Source organism: Pimephales promelas, chromosome 21 (assembly GCF_988280905.1).
Source record: "Pimephales promelas chromosome 21, fPimPro1.hap1.1, whole genome shotgun sequence".
NCBI lineage: Eukaryota > Metazoa > Chordata > Actinopteri > Cypriniformes > Leuciscidae > Pimephales > Pimephales promelas.
Genome location: NC_142789.1, coordinates 3393299 through 3415656, shown reverse-complemented (window position 1 = coordinate 3415656; position 22358 = coordinate 3393299). Strand labels below are relative to the sequence as shown.

At 39.0% G+C, this 22358-nt stretch overlaps 2 protein-coding genes across 8 annotated transcripts in view; one reads left to right on the top strand and one right to left on the bottom strand.

Annotated features, from left to right (window-relative positions):
- znf740a (zinc finger protein 740a) overlaps window positions 1-22358 on the bottom strand; it is a 380822-nt gene that overhangs the window by 62050 nt on the left and 296414 nt on the right. The window lies entirely within an intron of this gene.
- rargb (retinoic acid receptor, gamma b) overlaps window positions 1-22358 on the top strand; it is a 65208-nt gene that overhangs the window by 38477 nt on the left and 4373 nt on the right. For 2 of the 3 annotated variants that reach the window (XM_039663382.2, XM_039663385.2), the window contains 5 exons: window positions 13671-13819; window positions 17952-18093; window positions 18294-18457; window positions 20468-20644; window positions 20774-20978. In XM_039663382.2, the coding sequence (XP_039519316.2) occupies window positions 13671-13819; window positions 17952-18093; window positions 18294-18457; window positions 20468-20644; window positions 20774-20978 (837 nt within the window). The remainder of the gene's footprint in view (window positions 1-13670; window positions 13820-17951; window positions 18094-18293; window positions 18458-20467; window positions 20645-20773; window positions 20979-22358) is intronic. The other variant, XM_039663384.2, reaches the window with a different exon arrangement.

Sequence of the window (22358 nt, the reverse complement as noted above, 5' to 3'; positions counted from 1 at the left end):
GCACCATGTCACAAAGCTCCAATCATTTCGAATTGGTTTCTTGAACATGACAATGAGTTGACTGTACTAAAATGGCCCCCACAGTCACCAGATCTCAACCCAATAGAGCATCTTTGGGATGTGGTGGAACGGGAGCTTCGTGCCCTGGATGTGCATCCCACAAATCTCCATCAATTGCAAGATGCTATCCTATCAATATGGGCCAACATTTCTAAAGAATGCTTTCAGCACCTTGTTGAATCAATGCCACGTAGAATTAAGGCGAAAGGGGGTCAAACACAGTATTAGTATGGTGTTCCTAATAATCCTTTAGGTGAGTGTACATGGGTTACATAAGAGGTTTAAATTTGTGTGAAGCAGATTAGGTCTAACAGGCCACTTTATTTATTTATTTCCTCTTTCTCATTTGTAAAAAAAAAAAAAAAAAAAAAAAAAGTCATATATTTCAAGTATAATCAACATGGTTGTTTTATTATATTAAGCTGATTGTTTAATCTTGTATAACTTATAAAAAGTTGAAATTGTTTTGATAAATTACAGTAATTTAAAAACACAAGTTGCCATGACTTACCGTTCATATATTTTTATTACAATATCTACAATACATTAAAAAAAATCCCCTAATTCAACTTAAAACCTTTTAGTATAATTGAATTGTCATAAAAAGTCATTTCATCTCATTTTAAAAAATAATAATAATAATATTGCCTATAATTAATCTTGTATAGCTAAAAAAAAAGGGTTCAATTATTTTGATGAGTTAAAGTAATAGAAAAACATATGTTGTCATGATTTCATGATTTTTCCCCCCAGTGTATTAATATCCAGCATGGTGCCCGGTCTGGTCACATGCAGACAGCACAACAGGTCATGTGCATTAGTGCATGTTTAGCATGTAGTTTCACACAGGTGCTGGTGTGACTCGAGCACAGCTTGTTACAGGATTAAATGAGCTTTTCGTCTCTCCAAAGACTGTGGCCTTTGTTATGAGTATCTCCTGTGAATGTGAGAACAAGAACCGGCTCAGTCCACAGGCATGAGCATTACGTGTTCTGAAATATTTAAGGGTGTTATTTTCAAAATGGTGACATGCCAGGCCAGGGAAAAGCCTGTGTGCATGTTTGAGTGTGTGTGAGTTCACAAAGACATGCAAATAAATCCTCCATAAATGTGAATGTGTGTATGTGTGTGTGTTGCGCTGTGGTCATCGGTTCAGGGTGTTTCCCTGCATGTGAGAGACTCCAGCGCCACAAGACCTGATCTAAACCCCTAAAACAATCTTATACCAGGTTTTATTACAAAAGGATATCTAAGCACACACACACACACATCGATTATTATGAGTAATAATAAATTAATGACAGTATTAATATTTCAAACATGCATGAAAGTAATTTCACAGGCGTTTATGCAGTCATTTACATTTTGTTGCAGTAGTCTTGCAGGTCTTCTGCAAGAGATCTGCAAGTAATACGGAAAAAAAATGTGTATTACTATTAATAGTGATGAATGTGACACTTGATTGCTGCTGCATTTCACAGAGCATGTTTGTTCAAATAATACGCTGTTACACTATTATAACTATTAAGGATTAGGAAATCAAATGAGGTTTTAATGCCTCAATCCCATATCAAATTTCTAGAGGCGTCCAAGCGGGCTTGGAAGCGAACCTGAATTGACCCAACCTGTTAGATTTCTCAGCAACGCTTCAAGTCGAATGTTGGTGAGATGTTACAAAATCTAACAACATGCAGAAAGCCTGTAAAGCCACTGTGTCAGCATTTAACTAAAAAAAGACTTGTCTTACCAATGTATTTTTTTCTTGGGAAGAAGTTCATGTTTGCTGTATTCTAATACTGAAGTTTTCTTCATTCCTATATCACATCGGTTCACTTAAAATCTGTTTATGCACTATTTGTTTTCTCTCCACAATGGAATTCAGAACATCAAGAGTTTCATGAACGCCTTTTGTAGTTTTTTGCGACTCAATCATGCAGTTCAATCCATCCACACATACAGCACAACCACGCAGAAGAAATGAAAGAGCCATTCATCTCTGCCCTCAGTCTGCAAACCATTATGTGTGTGTTTGGATCCAAAATATGACAAATCTATGAGCGAATTTGCATTTTGCTGTAAAAACAACATCCCTTTTCAGTGCCAGTGCATTCATTATGACATGAGGAGCACTTTATTACAGTCCTGATCTGCATGCACATACTACTTATTTTAATTACTGGGTATTAACTTAACCGATATGGTTATATAGTCCTCTATTTAAACTGATAAACATAAGAGAGGATAGGATGAACTGAGAAATAAATTACAAAGAAAAGATAACTTAGTGAAGTTCATCAGGAACATAAAACACTCTTTATTCTGTTCATCGACTGCTAGATATACTAGGCCATTTATACATGTATGCAATGTGTACACACACATTTGTATGTTTGGATAGACACTGAAGCAACCTTTGTACAATTATAGTCAAATATGAATCTATTACTAATTGATTAAATAATAATAAAACATTATAAATGTACAGTAATACTGTTGAGCAGATGTTGCATTACGTGATGGTTTGCTTCTTTCTGATGATATCAGAACCAGTTTACTCCTGGTATAAAGATGATTGATCGCAAGTGGAAGACGAGGAAGACACATTCTCGTTTACACCCGGGGCCCTATTTTAACGATCTGAAATGCAAGTATCAAGCTACTTTGTGGGCGGGTCTTGGCGCTGTTGCTATTTTACTGGCGGGATAAATGACTCTTGCGCCGGACACAAGGGGTTAAAAAGAGGTTGGTCTTTAAAAAGGGTTGGTTTGAAGTAGCTTCATTATTCATAGGTGTGGTTTGGGCGTAACGGGAAACAAACCAATCAGAGCGTCATATCACATTCCATTTAAGATCATGATGAACGAGGTGCGCTTGTTCCATGGCGCAATATTATTATAACGGCGCATTTACCAGGCGCACTTCAATCGGTTCACAGACGAGGAGATTGTTCTCGTCAGGGCCGTAAAAGAAGAGAAGTGACATTGGGGATGGGACAAACACACCCAAATTAGCTTCGGTTAAACATGCATATAATAATTTGGGTAAATGTGTAAGCTTTATGCCTATTTTTCCCATCATCATGAACACAACAATGATTTCCCTCGTGTTTTAATATTTTTCCTTAGAATAATGTATCATTTGCAAAAAGTAAAATGCATCTGTGTTGATGAGAGAATCATCTACAGTGTATGCGCGTTGTTCTCTGTCATATGGCCAAGCATGCACGTTTAAAATAGCATCTGAATGTACGCGCAACGCGCCACTGACTTAAGACCAGTTTTCTCTGGTCATTGGCGCAATTTTCTGGAACTTCAAAATAGCACCAGGGATTGTTTGCGCGAAAACATGTCTCCTTTTTGCGCCGACCCGCTCAGGGAGCGCAAGTTTATTCCCTAGTTACCGACATGCGTCTGTGGAGGAAAAAATCCGCTTTGTGCAGGTGCAAAATAGGAATAATAAATGCGTCAGGGTATAAAATCAATTGCGCCGGGTGCGAGATAGGGCCCCTGGTGTTTTAATTCGTCTCTTCTGTCCACTTTCAGCCACTTCTGAAAAGAAGTTTAACAATGTTGAAATCCTGTCTGGCCTACGCTATCTCACGACCAATTCGTACGAATTTGACGAATGTATCAAAATCTAAAATTTTCAAAAGTCAATAAATGATGTTTCTCTAGGATCTTGCAATGGTGACACCAAATGGCTTTTTATCAAGTGTTTTTATGGCTTGCTTGTGTAATGATTCTAGAGGTCTAATGGCAGACTCACTGGCTCGTCCCCAACAGGTGATACAATATGAGATATGTGAAAAAATTAAAGCATGCATAACAATTTTGGCTACATCCATAGGGAGGAACAATCTATCCTGTCTAAAGTTTGCCAAATTGCATTTTATAGTTTTTGTCATTTTCTTAATGTGTTTCTTAAAATTAAAATTTTAATCTAAAATGACTCCAAGATATTTAAATTAAGTTACTATGTCAATTGATTCATTTTTAATGAAAATATCTGCAGTTTAAGTCTGCCCCTTATTTTTACTAAAGAATAATTGTCTTACTATATTTAAGGTAAGACAAGATTATTCAAGCCATTCAACAACACCTTGCATGGCATAAGTTAATTTCTAGGGCTGCAACTAACGATTATTTTGATAATCGATTAATCGGACGATTATTTTTTCGATTAATCGATTAATCGGATAAAAAATTATATTCCATTTTTTGGTTTATTATAACAAAATAAAACCCTAAAAACCACACTCTTTTGTGTGTTAAACAATCTACTTAATACAGACAACTTCATTATAAAGAAAAACAACAAATAAAAAAAATATATATGACCATAACCTATGACAAAAATGCTATTGTAAACTAGATTAGTGGACTCAGCAAAACTTAGCCTAGAAATATCACAAGTGCACAATAATTTTATAAAATCTGAACATTTAGTGAAAAAAACATTCCTTAGTGGGGAACAAATAAGAGACAATAAGTGTAGCACTAACTCTGGTAAAACGTACACATTGCTCTTTGTATTGTTGTTATACATTCATGAAAAACATCGTAAAAATCAGATGCACAACTGTTTTAAATGTAAAGCATAGCTGTTTAGTGAGGAAGCAAAATATAATAGATAGGACAGAACAAGAAAGGCTATTAATAAGCTTTCATTGCGCAAAAGTATTATGACATGATTATGAAAGAGCTGCACAAAGTGCTTATGCGCATCGCGAGCGCTGAATGATGCGCTTGAAGCAACACGGAGTCACAGGGCGGCGCGCAGCTCTTCAGTGTCCGCCGCATTAAAGTTAAAAGCACCAAGGAAAGAGAAAGACATATTGACTGTGTATTATACAGTATCTTTGCAATAGTTTATTAAGCCTTTTCTTTTAACAGTTTTAAATTTCAGTTAGGCTACTGTGCACGTGCAGAACAATTATACTGCGCCGAGTCTACTATAGTGTTGTGATCTAACAGACACTCAGTAGAAAGTGATTAAGTTACAGCAATAAAAGTCTAGCAAGATAGAAAAACCATAATAGACCTTTATCTACGGATCAGTTATAATAATAACAACATTGAATCATCTTGGAAAGAGATCATCATGTTAACTGTTGTAACGCGACGCGCTGTTTGAACACCGCATAGAGAATGACTGACAGCCGCAGTGGAGGGAAAAGCTTAGGTTAACTTGAATTTAATGACTTAAATATACATTTCTATCTCACATTATACTATAGTATGGCTTCATAAAGTATACACGATTAACGTAGGTCACCTATTTTGGTTTCAAAACGGCGAATTTGCCGAAAGGTGACTGATTTTCGTGTATGCTGCATATTGATAGCGGTTTCCTGATGCCCGCAAATTAGTTCAAACTCACGGAATCAAGAGTGCGCATGCGAGACAGAAGATAATATGCTCCAAACCTTTCCGTGTTGCGCGCGCGAGACAGGGTAGAGCGGCGAGGGAGAGAGACTGCATGTGCGCCTCGTGAAGCGCATGTAAGAAGCGCATGTTCCATGTAAACAATCCCCGTGACGTAATCAGACCAACTAATCGATAATGACATTCGTTGACAACGATTTTCATAATCGATTATAATCGATTTTATCGATTAGTTGTTGCAGCCCTATTAATTTCACTATTGCTAGAGCATTTTTTGCATGCGTGTACAAAACAGTGTCATCAGCATGTAATTGTATGTCAACTACAATTTGTCTACAATATCAACACAACAGTGTTGTGGAAGATCATTAATATAAAGACTAAAAAGTAAAGGACCTAATACAGATCCTTGAGGCACTGCTTCTCCCGTAACAGAAGGCGGAGCTTCAGGAGCTTGTGTGTGTATGTGTGTGTGTTAGTAGCTCAGATTACCTCACACAGACACACACGGAAAATATCAGAAACTTTTAGCCTTTTATTTTTCAAACCAGAGTTGGACAATGATGGAGAGACTCAAGAAGAAGTGACATGTAGAAGCAACAGGATGTTTCTGAATGGTTAGTTAATGAATTTATGTTGCTGATGTGGAATAAACTATCTTCTAGTCATTGATTCGCATATTCTGTCATGATAATCTATAAATCGCATTCAGGGGGCGGGGTTTATGTCAATTTTACGGTTAGTCATGTCACTAGCTCATTGTAGTCCCTACCAGCCGTTTGTTGTCGTCCTTAAAACTATTTCTTTAAAAGCAAATATCTTCCTTTGCTTTTAACTTTTCAGATGATGTTTACACTGTAAAAAATATTTTCAAGATTTGTTATCACAACATATTTTCTTTTGTCAAATCAACTTTCTAATAATGTATTTAGTTGAGATAACTTGTTAATTTGAGTTTCTGATAGTTCAATTAATCTCCTTCATTGTATTAACTCACTTTTTCCAGTTCAATCAACTTAAAATTTTAAGGCAACCCAGGTTACTTACTTTTTTAAGTTAAACCAACAATATTTTTTTGGCAGTGTAGTAATCACAACATTTTTTCTTTTGTCAAATCAACTTAAATAATTCATTTAGTTCAGATAACATATAATTTTGAGTTTCTGATTGTTAAATTAATCTCCTTCATTGTATTAACTCACTTTTTCCAGTTCAATGAACTTAAAATTTTAAGGCAACCAGGTTACCTACTTTTTTAAGTTAAACCAACAATATTTTTTTACAGTGTATGCTCAAACAGCAACATTACACACTAACTACAGTTATAATAGTCAAATCATAATCAAACACCCCTTTAATAGCAGTGTAAACAGGAGCGCACAGAGACTGATAGTGATGCTGAGTTTGCTGAAAGACATGGATGTTATCAGTGTTTCGGTCAGCTCTTCATGCAATCCGAGTCAACAGAGAACTAGGATTGTCATGCTGAAGCCCTCGACTCCTTTACTGATAAAACCTGCATCACCTTTCACTGAGTCTGTTGCCTAAACAGTGCAGACATACAGTAATCTGCAGAAATGTGGACTGAGACCACTTACAATACAATCATAACAAAGAAATCATTTTCTTGGTGTGTAATTCAGTGCTTTAAAGCGCCCCTATGGAGTGTGTAATAGAGCTGTTTGTGACTGTAAAAGATCTGCAAACTCACAGATCAAAGTGTAGATAAATGGAAGTGATTCTGAACTGAAACGAGTCGTCAGTGTTTCCAGTCTCACTTCCTGCTGAGTCTGCGATGGTTTGTAACAGATTTGCATAATGCCAGTCTATGTTCTTCATCGGCTACTTTGAGCCTCAAACACTGTAGTTGTATCTGAGACTGGAAGAGTTTGGCTCGTGTTGTTCATGTGGAGAAGACGCTGTTTTCTGCGGACAAAGCAAATCCACTTTGATGAGATTGAAACCGACACTATCGTCACTGTTCGTGTCACTGAGTATCAAGAGCTGAGGAAGATCCAGAGTTGAAATTCAGATATGCTAGTGAGTGTTTGATTTCTTGATCACAATAGACTGGGACGTGTGACCAATCAGAGCAGAGCAGCTCTCAGAAAGGCGGGGTTTAGGGAGACTGAATCATTGATGAACCGTTTCAGAGAGAAAAGAGCTGATGCTGAAATGGATATATTTTTGAGCTTGGATACGTGTAAACCTGTTGTAGGAGATGCCAAAACAAACAAAAAAATGCATTGCAGTTCAAAAATCAATGGCAAGTTATTTTTTCCAGTACATTTTTAGTTTGTTCTGAAATCTGATTATGCTGTCAAGTGTCAATTCAGACAGTGAAAAAAATATTTTATTTAACTTTCTTACAATAAAAAATGTTGCACCTGCTTTTCTTCAAAATCGACCATACCACAAGTCATGTCAAATATAACAAAGAGAGAAAATGGAATGGGAACAGAATAGCATTCCTTCTTTCTTCCCCTTTACGTCTGTCAGTCATTCCTCTGGTGGCGCCAGGTTTCCACTTCTCCAGCACAAAAGAGGCTGATGTTTTCAGAACCGCTCTGTGTCACTCAAGCATTGCTGCCATATAAACACATAAAGCCAATTCAGACCAAGTTACTACATAAACACAGTGATCAGGTTGCGTTCTCACCCACTCACTCGCCCATCACCCACACAGAGCATTATGTGGCGTTTCACAGAACATTATGTGCAAGAACTACGTCGATCAGCATTCCAGAGACCTAGAAGTCTTGCATGGCAGAACCACACAAAACCCAAAGAAAAAAACGAAACACAGCAACACACAATCCTATTACCTACTGCATAAGGCATAATAACACACACATGCATCAGACTGATGCCTTTTCCAGCTTTATGAGTACTGCTTTTTTAAGATGCTGTGTCAATAATGTCCTGTGTGTACACACATACGTGTATTGTAAGAAAATATGTTTTACAAGTTACACATTAGACTATTATACTTAAAGGAGTAGTTCACTTTTGAAAAAACTGTTTCTGATAATTTACATGTCATCCAAGATGTCCATGTCATTCTTTCTTCAGTCGAAAAGCAGGATTTTTCTCCATATAATGGACTTCAATGGGAACCAAACGGTTCAAGGTCCAAAAGACAGTTTCAGTGCAAACTGTTTAAAGGGCTTTAAACGATTCCAGACGATGAATAAGAGTTTACCAAGTAAAACGATCGCTCATTAAATAAAATAAAAATAAAAAAGTTTCAGTTTTATAACTCAAATGGTCGCCTTGCTCTGTTCTGTGATGCGTGTTCGTGACTCTCCTGTTCGAAATCGTTCATCAAAATGAACGAATCTTTTTTCGTGTCATTTGGTTCATTCAACGAATGAAATGTACGAGTTGACTCTGGAAAAGATTCGTTCATTTTGATGAACGTGTTCGAACAGGAGAGTCACACATCACAGTACGGAGCAAGGTGATTTGAGCTTATGAAACGTAAACTTTTTTTTTTTTTTTAAATGAGCGATCGTTTCGCTTGATTAGAGCCTTATTCATCGTCTGAAATTGTTTAAAGCCCTTTGAACAGTTTGCAGTTTGCACTGAAACTGTCTTTTGGACCTTGAACCGTTTGGTTCCCATTAAAGTCCATTATACGGAGAAAAATCCTGGAATTTCTTTTCGACTGAAGAAAGAAAGACATGGATATCTTGGATGACATGGGGCTGAGTAAATTATCAGCAAATGTTTTTTTCTAAAAGTGAACTACTCCTTTAATAATAAGCAGGTCATATTTTAACAAGACCTGTTCAGTATGACATAGAATCTCGATGTCTAATTTGAACAATTAATGTTTACTGTTTGTGTTTTGCTGATTGGATTTTTCAGTGTTTCACCAACTACATTTTGTGCCTTATTTATGAAACAAGAACAGAATGAAATGTGTATTCTTGCATATACATTTTTAAAAGTTTGGGATTTAGGCTGTTTTATTTGATCATACAAATATTATTACTAATTAAAATAACTGTTTTCTATGTGTATATTTTGTAAAATGTCATTTATTTCCTACTTTAAAATTCATTGCTGGATTTTCAGCATCATTACTCCAGTCTTCAGTGTCACGTGATCCTTCAGAAATCACTCTAATATGATCATTTGATGCTCAAGAAAAATGTATGATTATTATTAATGTTGAAAACAGATGTGCCATGGAAAACTTGACACTTTTTCAGGATTCTCTGATGAATAGAAAGTTCAAAAGAACAGCGTTTCTTTGATTTTTTTTTATATGTATAAAAGTATTTACAGTCACTTTTCAGAGTGTTCCCATGAAATGGCGTATGTATGACACGGCAATTTGTATTTGCATTTTTGGCATGCTATCAACACGCATTATCAGCGTGTTTATGAACGCTGTTGACTTAAACGTTACATTACTGTATATATAAATATATGACCTACCCGTCACCGTTATTGGTGTTAATATCATTTATGAGTCTTCCCCTACCATCCTAGGAAAAAAATATCACTCCCCAGATGTAGATCTACATTTTGCTTCATTTCGCTCGGACATTTAACGGCGTAGACGTAGATGCAAACACGCGGATAGCTCAAAATGCGTATAGATAACACGCCACTTGACTTGAAAGAAAAGAAGTCATGATGCCATGTTGCAATTTTGATCAATTGAATGCATCTTTTCTGAATAAATGTATGCATTTCTTTTAAATGGTATTAATGTATGCATCTCTCTAATAGTTCTATTAAACAATTTAGACTGAAATGTGCTTTTGCTTCATGAATTCAATCCATTGAATGCACTGTTCTTCGTCTCACAGCTTCTCACAGCCAAATTAAAAATGGGTCCATTTATTTTGAATCCTGTTAACAAAAAAACTGGCTCGTGACTTTGGAACGTCTCTGGCACAGGTTTCCGTGCAGTTTGGAAACGAAATATCCTTTCATACAGCAGTTTGCCAAATGTCAGATCATCAGTGTAGCGTATTTGATCTCCGCTGAGGTCGCGGTTCGATCATTGGCAGTATTCGTGTGGCTCTCGGTTCACGTTCGTGTCTTGAGAAGCCAAAGCCAAGGTCAAAGTGAAACTCACCCTCTCTCACACATTCTTCATCTGTCTCCCCCAACCCCCTGCTTTTATGAGATTTCTCATCTATACCTTCTCTCATTTTGCTCTTGTTAAACGGTGCCCGTGGAGGGACAGAGGGAGGAGAAGAACGAGAGGCACATTTGGGGGATTCACTCCATTCAGTAGGAGGAATGGGCAATAAAGTCGGCCCCGTTTTAGCTGTTTTTCTCTCACTTTTTACAAGTGGAGAGTGAGAGACAGCTGCTGCTGGTGTGAATGGCTGGCCAAGGTGACTCTGCCAATAAAGAGCCGGTCAGGCAAGCCTAGGGCTTCGGTCAGACCACAGACGGGCTTTACGGGGGATCTCGAGACTGGACCTCTAGTAAAAAGCCAGTCATCCAGGCCGAAGGAATTTAGGGTCCAGGAAACAAGAGCCTGAGGGGGGAAAGGGTGTCTAGAGGTGAAAGTTGAACCGAGTGACAGCGTGGACTTACACAAACTATACAGCACTGGATTCACACGGCGGTGTTTAAACTGGCCAAAGTGTGTTATGTTCGATGTTTGCGCCTGTATGGCTGCTATCCAGGATGTTTCTGAAACTGACTGGTGCCATTTGGGCGCGTGACAGCGAGATGAACACATGCTGTGTCAGTCAAAGCATGTTTATTCATCCAGTTACACTTTACAAAAGGGTTTGAACATTAACCAATAATTCTACAGCTTTTCTTTATCCACTGTGAATAACAATTGTATTTTTATTAACCACAACATGTAACGGGTGTAACGTTACAGAAGTCACGGTTCGATACAGCAGGAAAAGCTCATTCATCTGTCGTGTTGGTTAATTTTTCTCCATTCTCTTCGCTTTCGGCACTCAATGTGCTCTCATAATATTTGTCTTTGAGCTCTGACCCCTGGACAGAGGCTTCCTAATGCATTTGACAACTTCATCCTTATTCTCTTACATTCGTGATAAATTAAAGAGGACATATTATTGCCCGTTTTAAAAGTCTTGATGTTGTTTTTGGGCTCTACTAAAACAGGTTTTCATGCTTGCATGTTCAAAACCACATTATTTCCTATTATTCAACATTGTTGTACATATTCTCCTCCTAGTCAGGGGTGTGTTTTCCGAAAGCATCGCTTGCCAACTATGTTATCAGCAGTTCAACGACTCTGTGTTCCAACGAAACAGCTTTGCAAAGTTGTGTTTGGGCAAATCATTCTCATCCTAGGGCGTCATATAGTGACGCTTTTGACAATGCGTATACATCCAACGCACATTGCACCCTTTATCGTCAATATAACACGCTTCGGTCATGGGTAGGTTTAGGGGTGGGGTAGGGTTAGGGTTAGACCACTAGGAGGCGCCTTCTGGCCCATATATATCTGCGTCTCATATTGACGCATTTTTTTCTGTTATTTTGCTTTATTTCATATTGAAATAAAGCAAAATAAAATTATAATTAGTCCTCAGATGCCCTGTCTGTAATTTATAGCAAAAGTAAGGCTTTAATTTGATCAAACAGATTTATTAAAATAAGTTATTACTCCACCACCTGCGTGAGATCATTAACAAGCGGTTGAACGACTAATTTGCGACAATACAATTTCGGAAAACAGCTCGTTGACTAGTTGGTTTTATCAACGATGCATCTACTATGGTAGTTAAGCAGCGAGTTACGTTGTTGTACGGGAAACACACCCAGGGGTGCGTTTCCCGTACAACGACGTAGTTCACCGTTTCACTACCATAGTACAATGCATCGTTGGAAACATCAACTAGCTAGTCACGACTGTTTCCCGAAACCCACCGTCGCAAAGTATCGTTCAACCACGTTGGTTTCGCACGTGGTGGAGTAATAACTACTTTTAATGAAACTGTTTGATATCCAATTAACGCTAGATTTGTTTTATATAAATTTACAGATCATATCATCTGAGGACTATTTCTAATTGTTCTCGGTTGTTCTGCTTTATTACCAGACTCAATATTTGTCTCGTTCTTACATAGTAGAGCACGTTCGCACATGCGCACTCTTCAAACACGTTACTTCAAATCTTTTGAAAAACTAAAAGACGTAAATTTACATTTGTGTGTATTCTAAATAAAAGGCACCGGTTGCACTGAATGTCAGCTTGCTTATTTTGCTCAAGATAAGGATTTATTACGTCCAAATGTCATGCAATATAGAAACGATGCCTCTAACCACAGGTCAAGAGCTTTCGTTCAAACCACCCAATTTTGCGATGCTGTTTGCGAATGTCCGTTGGAACGGTGGTTTCGGGAAACACCGACTCAATAAACTATGCTGATAACGACGGAACTTGCGACCATAGTTGGCTAACGATGCTTTCAGGAAACGCACCCCAGGTTAGTTCCTGTTTCTATGAAGCCCCTCCTTCTGAAAAGCACACTGTGCTCTGATTGGTCGGCTGGAGCAGTGTGTTGTGATTGGTCGAGCGCTTTGAGCGTTTTTGGGAAATGTCCTGCCCCTTACCGTAACCCCCAGGTTAACACACAACTAACTAACACAACCAGGCCCTGCCCCTTTATTCTGTGTATTGGGTGGTGATGGCGCAGTGGAAAAGACACATTCCTTTGGTGTGAGAGACCCGGGTTCGAATCCACTGTGAGACACCAATGTGTCCCTGAGCAAGACACTTAACGCCTAGTTGCTCCATATATAGCTATTGTAAGTCGCTTTGGATAAAAGCATCAGCTAAATGAATACAAATTTTAAAAATTTATATTTTTAAATGAGGAATATTGTGACGTGTTTGTTCCCAGAAGAAACTCAAGGCATTTCAGGGAGTTCAGAAACGCTGACACTGATATAGAGAAGAACTCCTGCTGGAGGGACTTTAATAGGTCCCTTTAATATTCTTTAAAAAAGCAACTCACCTGAATTCAACTCATTATTTTTGACGATGCATCAAATAATGTTATATAATCAAGAATGCACCATAAACTCATCAATCAAAAATATGTGAAGGTGAAAGTGGCTTTGTCGTTTATGTTTTGAAGAGTGGTGAAGTGATGTTTGCCAGTTAAAATTAGCCTGTAGGGCTTGATTGATTTGAAAAACCAATAGAGATTCTTATCTTAGTCATCATCTCTAAATATCTTGTCCTTTTCTTCCTGATGTCTGCAGCGGTGGAGACCCAGAGCACAAGCTCAGAGGAGATGGTTCCCAGTTCTCCTTCTCCACCTCCTCCTCCCCGCATCTATAAACCCTGCTTTGTGTGCCAGGACAAATCTTCTGGCTATCATTATGGAGTGAGCTCTTGTGAGGGCTGCAAGGTACACACTCTCACTGAAGAGACAGTCTGACTTCAGACATCACAAGATCATTTTGTGGATTTAGTTGTCATTCATTTGTTTTCATTTTTAGTTTTAATTACACTTTATAAATCAAACCGCTCATAAACATAATTTATCGCTAGAAAAAAAGTAACCTGTTAAACATCAAAGTATTGTGCAATATTTTAAGTTATTTCTCCTTATTTAGAACCTTTTGACATTAAGGGTTCTTTCATTTTGAGTGAAGAACCCTAGGATTCTATTTAGAACCCCAGTGAAAAAAACTTAAACTTAAAAAAAAAAAGAAAGTTTTTCTTAAATTTTAGTTTCAAAAGTTTTTTCAAACCTTAAATTTTGAGGTGAACATTAATCAAAAATGGCATTTCTTTTCACAAAGACATTCATGAAAAAGCAAAAATATTATTTTTAATAAGGACCATATCATACTTAATCAATATATTTTCTTTAGACAGAAGACAAAATGTTTAATGTAGGTCAATATATATATATATATATATATTGCTTTTTACAACTTAATTTAACCGTAAATAAAAGCTAAGGTAGCTATATATGAATATATATGTTAAAACATGTTTATACAGTATATATATATATATATATATATATATATATAGTTAACTTGCTAAAAATAAAGATAACTCAGAAAGACATTTTTAAATATGCTTCAAAAAAGAGATAATTTCTGTTACCAATGTTAAACAAAATTGTTTATTTTAATTTTTCAAACTGACCAAAACAGGTTTAAAAAAGGTTGATTTTTGATTAGACCAATATTAAAATGCACTTCAAAATAAATGACACATTCAGAAATCATATTGGCAAAGAGATTTGGGTCAAATACAGCACACCATGAAGACTAATAAGACAGATCTATTACACTGTGTTTACACTACAACAGCACATGATGTATAACAGAAGGAAAGGTCATGATGTGAGGTCACACTGCTGCCATCTCTCCTCTGCTGACTGCTCTCATACACACATCTATAGTGTCTTCTGCTGACCGCTCTCATACACACATCTATAGTGTCCTCTGCTGACCACTCTCATACACACATCTATAGTGTCCTCTGCTGTCCGCTCTCATACACACATCTATAGTGTCCTCTGCTGACCGCTCTCATACACACATCTATAGTGTCCTCTGCTGTCCGCTCTCATACACACATCTATAGTGTCCTCTGCTGACCGCTCTCATACACACATCTATAGTGTCCTCTGCTGACCGCTCTCATACACACATCTATAGTGTCCTCTGCTGACCGCTCTCATACACACATCTATAGTGTCCTCTGCTGTCCGCTCTCATACACACATCTATAGTGTCCTCTGCTGACTGCTCTCATACACACATCTATAGTGTCCTCTGCTGTCCGCTCTCATACACACATCTATAGTGTCCTCTGCTGACCGCTTTCATACACGCATCTATAGTGTCCTCTGCTGACCGCTCTCATACACACATCTATAGTGTCCTCTGCTGACCGCTCTCATACACACATCTATAGTGTCCTCTGCTGACCGCTTTCATACACACATCTATAGTGTCCTCTGCTGACCGCTCTCATACACACATCTATAGTGTCCTCTGCTGACCGCTCTCATACACACATCTATAGTGTCCTCTGCTGACCGCTCTCATACACACATCTATAGTGTCCTCTGCTGACCGCTCTCATACACACATCTATAGTGTCCTCTGCTGACTGCTCTCATACACACATCTATAGTGTCCTCTGCTGTCCGCTCTCATACACACATCTATAGTGTCCTCTGCTGACCGCTTTCATACACGCATCTATAGTGTCCTCTGCTGACCGCTCTCATACACACATCTATAGTGTCCTCTGCTGACCGCTCTCATACACACATCTATAGTGTCCTCTGCTGTCCGCTCTCATACACACATCTATAGTGTCCTCTGCTGACCGCTCTCATACACACATCTATAGTGTCCTCTGCTGACCGCTTTCATACACGCATCTATAGTGTCCTCTGCTGACCGCTCTCATACACACATCTATAGTGTCCTCTGCTGTCCGCTCTCATACACACATCTATAGTGTCCTCTGCTGACCGCTCTCATACACACATCTATAGTGTCCTCTGCTGTCCGCTCTCATACACACATCTATAGTGTCCTCTGCTGACCGCTCTCATACACACATCTATAGTGTCCTCTGCTGACTGCTCTCATACACACATCTATAGTGTCCTCTGCTGACCGCTCTCATACACACATCTATAGTGTCCTCTGCTGACCGCTCTCATACACACATCTATAGTGTCCTCTGCTGACCGCTCTCATACACACATCTATAGTGTCCTCTGCTGTCTGCTCTCATACACACATCTATAGTGTCCTCTGCTGACTGCTCTCATACACACATCTATAGTGTCCTCTGCTGTCTGCTCTCATACACACATCTATAGTGTCCTCTGCTGTCTGCTCTCATACACACATCTATAGTGTCCTCTGCTGACCGCTCTCATACACACATCTATAGTGTCCTCTGCTGTCTGCTCTCATACACACATCTATAGTGTCCTCTGCTGACCGCACTCATACACACATCTATAGTGTCCTCTGCTGTCTGCTCTCATACACACATCTATAGTGTCCTCTGCTGACCGCTCTCATACACACATCTATAGTGTCCTCTGCTGACCGCTCTCATACACACATCTATAGTGTCCTCTGCTGTCCGCTCTCATACACACATCTATAGTGTCCTCTGCTGACCGCTCTCATACACACATCTATAGTGTCCTCTGCTGACCGCTCTCATACACACATCTATAGTGTCCTCTGCTGACCGCTCTCATACACACATCTATAGTGTCCTCTGCTCTCATACACACATCTATAGTGTCCTCTGCTGTCTGCTCTCATACACACATCTATAGTGTCCTCTGCTGACCGCACTCATACACACATCTATAGTGTCCTCTGCTGACCGCTCTCATACACACATCTATAGTGTCCTCTGCTGTCTGCTCTCATACACACATCTATAGTGTCCTCTGCTGACCGCTCTCATACACACATCTATAGTGTCCTCTGCTGTCTACACACATCTATAGTGTCCTCTGCTGTCTGCTCTCATACACACATCTATAGTGTCCTCTGCTGACCGCACTCATACACACATCTATAGTGTCCTCTGCTGTCTGCTCTCATACACACATCTATAGTGTCCTCTGCTGTCTGCTCTCATACACACATCTATAGTGTCCTCTGCTGTCCGCTCTCATACACACATCTATAGTGTCCTCTGCTGTCTGCTCTCATACACACATCTATAGTGTCCTCTGCTGACCGCTCTCATACACACATCTATAGTGTCCTCTGCTGTCCGCTCTCATACACACATCTATAGTGTCCTCTGCTGTCTGCTCTCATACACACATCTATAGTGTCCTCTGCTGACCGCTCTCATACACACATCTATAGTGTCCTCTGCTGTCTACACACATCTATAGTGTCCTCTGCTGACCGCTCTCATACACACATCTATAGTGTCCTCTGCTGACCGCTCTCATACACACATCTATAGTGTCCTCTGCTGACCGCTCTCATACACACATCTATAGTGTCCTCTGCTGTCTGCTCTCATACACACATCTATAGTGTCCTCTGCTGTCCGCTCTCATACACACATCTATAGTGTCCTCTGCTGACCGCTCTCATACACACATCTATAGTGTCCTCTGCTGTCTGCTCTCATACACACATCTATAGTGTCCTCTGCTGTCTGCTCTCATACACACATCTATAGTGTCCTCTGCTGACCGCTCTCATACACACATCTATAGTGTCCTCTGCTGTCTGCTCTCATACACACATCTATAGTGTCCTCTGCTGACCGCTCTCATACACACATCTATAGTGTCCTCTGCTGTCCGCTCTCATACACACATCTATAGTGTCCTCTGCTGACCGCTCTCATACACACATCTATAGTGTCCTCTGCTGACCGCTCTGGGGAAGTTCATCCATTATGCTCACTATTAGACATAACAATTTGAGTTATTGTCATGACATCAGCTCCATGTAAATCACAAAGGATTCAAACTTCTTGAATCGTTAATACCTATATTTTTTTCTCAGGGTTTTTTCCGTCGCAGTATCCAGAAGAACATGGTGTACACCTGTCACAGAGACAAGAACTGCCAGATCAATAAGGTGACGCGTAACCGCTGTCAGTACTGCCGACTGCAGAAGTGCTTCGAGGTCGGCATGTCAAAGGAAGGTAAACCTCAGAGCCACTTACATAGACTATCTATACACTTCTCGCTTCACAACACTGATGAAGACAGAGTACAGTCACTTCACAAGTCCAATGAACTCCAGCTAGATCTACTCACTGCTCGTTCCAACATGTGTCTTTTTAAATACAGTATATTCAATTTGTATTTGAACACTCATTCTTTGTGGTTGTTCTTCTTTTAGCAGTGCGGAACGACAGGAATAAGAAAAAGAAGGACGTAAAAGAGGAGGTGGTTCTTCCAGAAAGCTATGAGCTGAGTGGAGAACTGGAAGAACTGGTTAATAAAGTCAGCAAAGCGCACAGGGAAACCTTCCCTTCGCTCTGCCAGCTGGGGAAATACACGACTGTGAGTCCTGAGTTACTTCATCCTCACACACCTCCTCCTGTCTGTCAGATTAATAAACACTGCTGGAGATCACGCCAAGCACACAATATTTCACAACATAACACCGCCGAACCACAGAACAAAAAGTTTTTTTTTTTTCTTTATTATGTAAGAAACAGTTTGTTAATATCAAGATTTTAGTTACCTTTTTTTTTTGAATGAATAATGGGTATCTTTGATGCAGTTCACATGAAGTTCAGAGAAATATTTTAGTTTCTCACTTAATTATTATGAGGTCATAGAGGGACTAGAATTACAAATCTGTACAAATATATTTCAGTGTCAAATATGTCCCACATACTCGCATAACTGTGCAATCGTTTATTTAGTGCAACAAAATAAATGCAAATAAAAAGTGGAGTAGCAATATGAAGTGAATACTAGTCCTATTACTAATATAAAGCTAAACATACACACGTCACATTTAAATACAAGTAGAGTATACATACAGAAGTTGTAAGAAGTGAGTTCTTATGGGAAGTGAAAACTTTTCTCACATTATATTGACAAACTGTGACAAGATTTAACAAGCATTATGATTCCCATAAAAAGTGCTCCACTTAACTGTCACCATCCCACAGGTGGGACGTTTGCCACTACATTTTTAAAACAATAATATCTTAGTAAATACCTTAAATAATATTGACAAACTATATATCATTTGAAAGCTTACAATCTCTAGTTTCCATATTTGGTGACTGATTTTCAAAATATATTACAGAGGAGCCATAATTTATCAATATAAAACAAGAATATTTTCATACTCATAAGGCGTGTTCAGACCTTTATTTTAAAATAGCAGTAAACATGAAAAATAATGAAAAATGGTAGATACCTCAGTTTGTTTTCATGCCAAAAGTTCAAAAGATAGAATCCATTCAATTATTTTGGAAAAAAAAGGTCTGAAAAGTTTGAAATATCAAGAAAAAAATAATAAATTCACCATTTGTGACGTGGCAGCTAGCTATGACTTACATGCGTGTTCTTTTTATGTGTTTCTTAGAGGTTCAATTCATATCAAAATCTGCCAAACTTCCCATGCTACTTCTGAATAGGATCTCTACTTCAGAAATTGTATGAAAATTGTGAAAATAATGGTTCATATCACTCAAAACACGAATGGAAATGCAGGCGCCCTTATATGGGCAGTAATGGAGTCTGATTGTGCCCTAGTGAAAAAGTTTGGTACTGCGCTCAAACAAAATCTTACTGAAAGCTCATTTTTTGAGATATCAACCTAAAATTTGAAACACAACTTGTTCAGATTTTTGGCTTTGATCTTTCTGACATTTTAGAGTAGCCCAGGTTTTGAAAATATATATTTTATGTAAAATATGAATAATTAATATTTTTACATTGTACATTTCCATAAACTCAAACTTCTATAACTTTTTTTCTGTTTCACTTTCTTAATTTATTTCACTTCTACAAAAATCTGCCAAATGTCTTCTTTAAAACAAGACCAATCATATGTCTATATTCCAAAGCATTCTTGAATTACAACTATTTAAGTTCGAAATGTGCATTTTTATGTCTATTAAAAAAGGGGGGGTGACAGTTAACAGGTTAAACACTGAACATTAAGCACATGCATCCATTTGGAAAAACATTATTATCGAAGTAAAATCTAAATTAAAATAAATAAAGGACATATGGCATATTTCATTAGTTAAAATTGCATTGTAGATTTCTTCCATGTGAATTATTAGTTAGAATTGCGTTATAGATATCTGCATTGTGAATTATTAATAGTCAAAATTATCATGGCTAGTCAAAACTGAAAATGTGAATAGTAACACTGAATGCATTAAAATGCCCAGTTCATCTTCTATATATCTCCTAGGCATTCACTTCTTCTGTACATCCACACACTCTTGTCTTTATGAATGATCTATCAGTGATTTACCAATGATTACTGTTTAAGAGATGGGAATGCATGGAGAAGTGTGTTCAGTTTTTCCTCTGTTCCAGAACTCCAGTGCGGATCACAGGGTTCAGCTGGATCTTGGACTGTGGGATAAGTTCAGTGAACTCTCCACAAAGTGCATTATAAAGATTGTGGAGTTTGCCAAACGTCTGCCAGGTTTTACTTCACTCACCATTGCAGACCAGATCACCTTACTGAAGTCTGCCTGCCTTGATATACTGGTATACACAACCCAAACTATTGTTAACAACCAACCACATTTTGCCTCTTTATATATACAGTGTGTATTTCCTTATTGTCAACTTCAACTTTATTAGAATCACTTTGTCTTGATGCTTTGTTTCCTGCAGATGTTGCGTATCTGTACTCGCTACACTCCAGAGCAGGACACGATGACCTTCTCGGATGGGCTGACCCTCAACAGGACACAGATGCACAACGCTGGTTTCGGGCCGCTCACAGACCTGGTGTTTGCTTTCGCCGGGCAGCTCCTGCCTCTGGAGATGGACGACACTGAGACCGGGCTCCTGAGTGCCATCTGCCTCATCTGTGGAGGTGCCAAGCTCTCGCCTTTATTAGACACTTTAGTTATTTCTTATACTTTATGCATAGAAATCAAATTGCATAGGAAAACTTTAAATTGGGTTAACAATGCATAATTGTAATTGTAAAATCCTAGCACACTGATGGAGGCTCTGAATTGTCAAAACAAACATACAAATTACGGATGCGAAAAACGCAGAAAATCAAACCCGATCCGAATGTTTTTATGACGGTCGAAAGTTTCGGAGGCAGTTTGTAAACGTGATTGTGAGTATGAGTGAGCGAGTGAGTAAGAGTGTGTGTGTGTGTGTGTGTGAGAGAGAGAGAGATTGAATGAATGTGAATGTGAATGAGTGAGTTCCTGAGTTAGTTCATGAGTAAGTGAGTGACTGAGTGAGTGTATGCGTGAGTGAGTTAGTGAGTGAGTGAATGAATGAGTGCATGAGTGGGTGAGTGAGTGAGTGAGCGCGTGAGTGAGTGAGCACATGAGTTAGTGAGTGAGTGCCTGAGTGAGCGTGTGAGTTCCTGAGTGAGTGCCTGAATGAGCATATGAGTGAGTGAGCGCATGAGTGAGTGCCTGAGTGACCATATGAGTGAGTGAGTGAGCACGTGAGTGAGTGCCTGAGCGCATGAGTGAGTGAGTGCCTGAGTGACCATATGAGTGAGTGAGCATGTGAGTGAGTTAGTGAGTGAGTGAGTGAGTGAGTGAGTGAGTGAGCGCATGATTGAGTGAGTGAGTGAGTGAGTGTATGACTGAGTGAGTGAGCGCATGAGTGAGTGCCTGAGTGAGCGTATGAGTTCCTGAGTGAGTTCCTGAGTGAGTGCCTGAATGAGCATATGAGTGAGTGAGTAAGCATGTGAGTGAGTGCCTGAGTGAGCGTATGAGTTCCTGAGTGAGTTCCTGAGTGAGTGCCTGAATGAGCATATGAGTGAGTGAGTAAGCATGTGAGTGAGTGCCTGAGTGAGCATATGAGTGAGTGAGCGCATGAGTGAGTGAGTGCCTGAGTGACCATATGAGTGAGTGAGTAAGCATGTGAGTGAGTGCCTGAGTGAGCATATGAGTGAGTGAGCACATGAGTGAGTGAGCATGTGAGTGAGTGCCTGAGCGCATGAGTGAGTGAGTGCCTGAGTGACCATATGAGTGAGTGAGCATGTGAGTGAGTTAGTGAGTGAGTGAGTGAGTGAGTGAGTGAGTGAGCGCATGATTGAGTGAGTGAGTGAGTGAGTGTATGACTGAGTGAGTGAGCGCATGAGTGAGTGCCTGAGTGAGCGTATGAGTTCCTGAGTGAGTTCCTGAGTGAGTGCCTGAATGAGCATATGAGTGAGTGAGTAAGCATGTGAGTGAGTGCCTGAGTGAGCGTATGAGTTCCTGAGTGAGTTCCTGAGTGAGTG